The sequence below is a fragment of the Capsicum annuum genome, unplaced genomic scaffold, assembly GCF_002878395.1.
Source record: "Capsicum annuum cultivar UCD-10X-F1 unplaced genomic scaffold, UCD10Xv1.1 ctg29825, whole genome shotgun sequence".
NCBI lineage: Eukaryota > Viridiplantae > Streptophyta > Magnoliopsida > Solanales > Solanaceae > Capsicum > Capsicum annuum.
In genome coordinates, this window is record NW_025836343.1 from 1 (window position 1) to 2,178 (window position 2,178).

Genomic DNA, 2,178 nt, shown 5'->3' on the forward strand with positions numbered 1-2,178 from the left:
GTAAAATGGGACGGAGGGAGTATTAGATTCTGAAACAAAGAAATGAGAATCACACAATAACCTATTTTTTATGTAATCTTTCAAGAAAAAAGAGAGAGAGAGTAGGAATGCACATACTTTATGCTAGTTGCGCGGACTACTTTCTAAAAATGCTGCAGCACTTGTGTCATATCCTCCAAAATCCACTATTTTTGAAGGATCCGGCACACACTTGGAGGCATTTTTTAAGATTACGAGCAGTACATTCTTTTATGCCCTCATCAAAATCCCCACAAAACATCAAATGTCGTGATTGGATGAAAATGTGATATATTTCAGCTATGACACTCCGACCTTCCAAAAATGCTGCTACATCAGTATCGGATCCTCAAAAACTGCATAGATTTTGGAGGATCCGACACACACCAGATGTCATTTTTGAAGAGTTTGAGCAACATAGCATTCAGTGTAGCTTATTTTATGGCCCTTTTTTGCGTTCATTGTCATGTTTGATAATCAGTTATACAAAAAAAAATCATTGAAATTGTGCAGGTTTCAAAAAGGAACAAGTGAGGGTTCAACTGACCAAAACAGGAATTCTGAAGATCAGTGGACAAAGGCCAGTTGCTGGACAGAACAAATGGCTTAGGTTCCAAAAGGACTTTCCTGTCTCAGAAAATTGTGACAAGACGAAAATCAGTGCAAAGTTTGAAAATGGCATTCTTTATGTCAAACAACCAAAGCTGATAACTTCATCAGAGAAAAAAGGTCAAGAACTGCCAAGCTCTGATGCTCAACAGCCCAAGAAACCAGCGGAAGAGCCACAACCAACGCCTCAGAAGAAAGACGAAAAACAAACAAAAGACGAAAAAACACCAACAGCAACAGAAGAATTGCCTAAACAGCAGACTAATGCTGACAAGCCACAAAAAGAAGAACCAAACACAAAAGAGGCTAAAGATTTTGCGGAAAAAACACCTGTTAATCAGAAAACCGTTGCAAGTAACACAGTCAAAGATGGAAATAGACCGAGTTATGAGAGTAAACTTGAAAATGATTCAAACATAGGAGCTGCAGCTGTTCTAGCTGAGAAGCTGAAGATGCCAAGAAAAGTGATGAACATGACTCTGATTGCTCTTTTGGTTCTTGGGGTTGGCCTATATATCAGCAATATGATGAAGTCCAACAATTACCAAGCTGAAGAATGATGTGTTTCACCCAGTAATGAAGAACTCGAAGTTGGGATATTCGACATTCCTCCCAGCTCATATGAGTGTGACTTAAGAGCTCACTGACTGCTATTCCCTTTTTTCTCATTGCATTGCTGAATTGTATACATGAAACATCCGTTTCAAAAATTCGTTTGAATAAAATATGACATACTATGGTGTTCTGATATACGTCTGATGTGTGCTTATTATAAACAAGAGTAAATGGTCAAAACCACATCTGAACTATCAATTTTTCACATCCCAACTATCGGTTGTGCTCTTTTTCCTATTTGAACCATCACATCGTTCAGGTAGGAAAAGGGAAAACTGATAGTTGAGGTGTGTTTTAATACTTAGATAGTGATAGTTCGGGTAAGAAAAAGAAACAGTTGATAGTTGGGGTGTGAAAACTCGTGAAAAAATGATAGCTCAAATGTGTTTTAGACCATTATCTCTAACAAGAAAGCAAAAAAGAACTGATTTCATGTCCTAGGAAACGAGTCAACAAGATCAACAAGCAGAATACATCTATATTTGACGACTAACTATCACACCGTGATAGATGCTAAACAAGAAATTCTTTAGGCGTAACAGTCAGTAAAATAAGACACTGTGAGAGGTTACTAACTACATGAGCATCAACACAATGAGCACGATAGAAGTATCACATTTCAATCGGACTACTATTGTTTTTGCTGGATTAAGAGAAAGATGGATAACGTAATAATTTCGAAGGTATGAATATTGCTAGATATTAACTAGAATGACTCGAAGATATAAAAGTTCATCAACGTTATTATATGATTTTTTTCCTTTTGTCAACATTTTGCTCTGGAACGTTGTACTTGATAATTAACAAATCATTTCAGATGTGCATACATTCTAGATTGAATCGGATATGTAATCCCAATGAGGATGTGAAGGAGGGGGCTTTCTGATACGAGTTGCTTGTTCAAAGCCATATGCAATCTCAATGAGTGTTGGCTCA

General features: G+C 37.1%; 1 protein-coding gene across 1 annotated transcript; it reads left to right on the plus strand.

Annotated features, from left to right (window-relative positions):
• Nucleotides 1-531: 531 nt before the first annotated feature.
• LOC107848440 (inactive protein RESTRICTED TEV MOVEMENT 2) lies at nucleotides 532-1,379 on the plus strand (the record flags this gene model as incomplete). Its single annotated transcript, XM_047402886.1, is given in 1 exon segment — nucleotides 532-1,379. A coding segment is annotated over 1 exon segment (656 nt), but the record flags the coding sequence as incomplete, so codon positions are not given.
• Nucleotides 1,380-2,178: the final 799 nt, after the last annotated feature.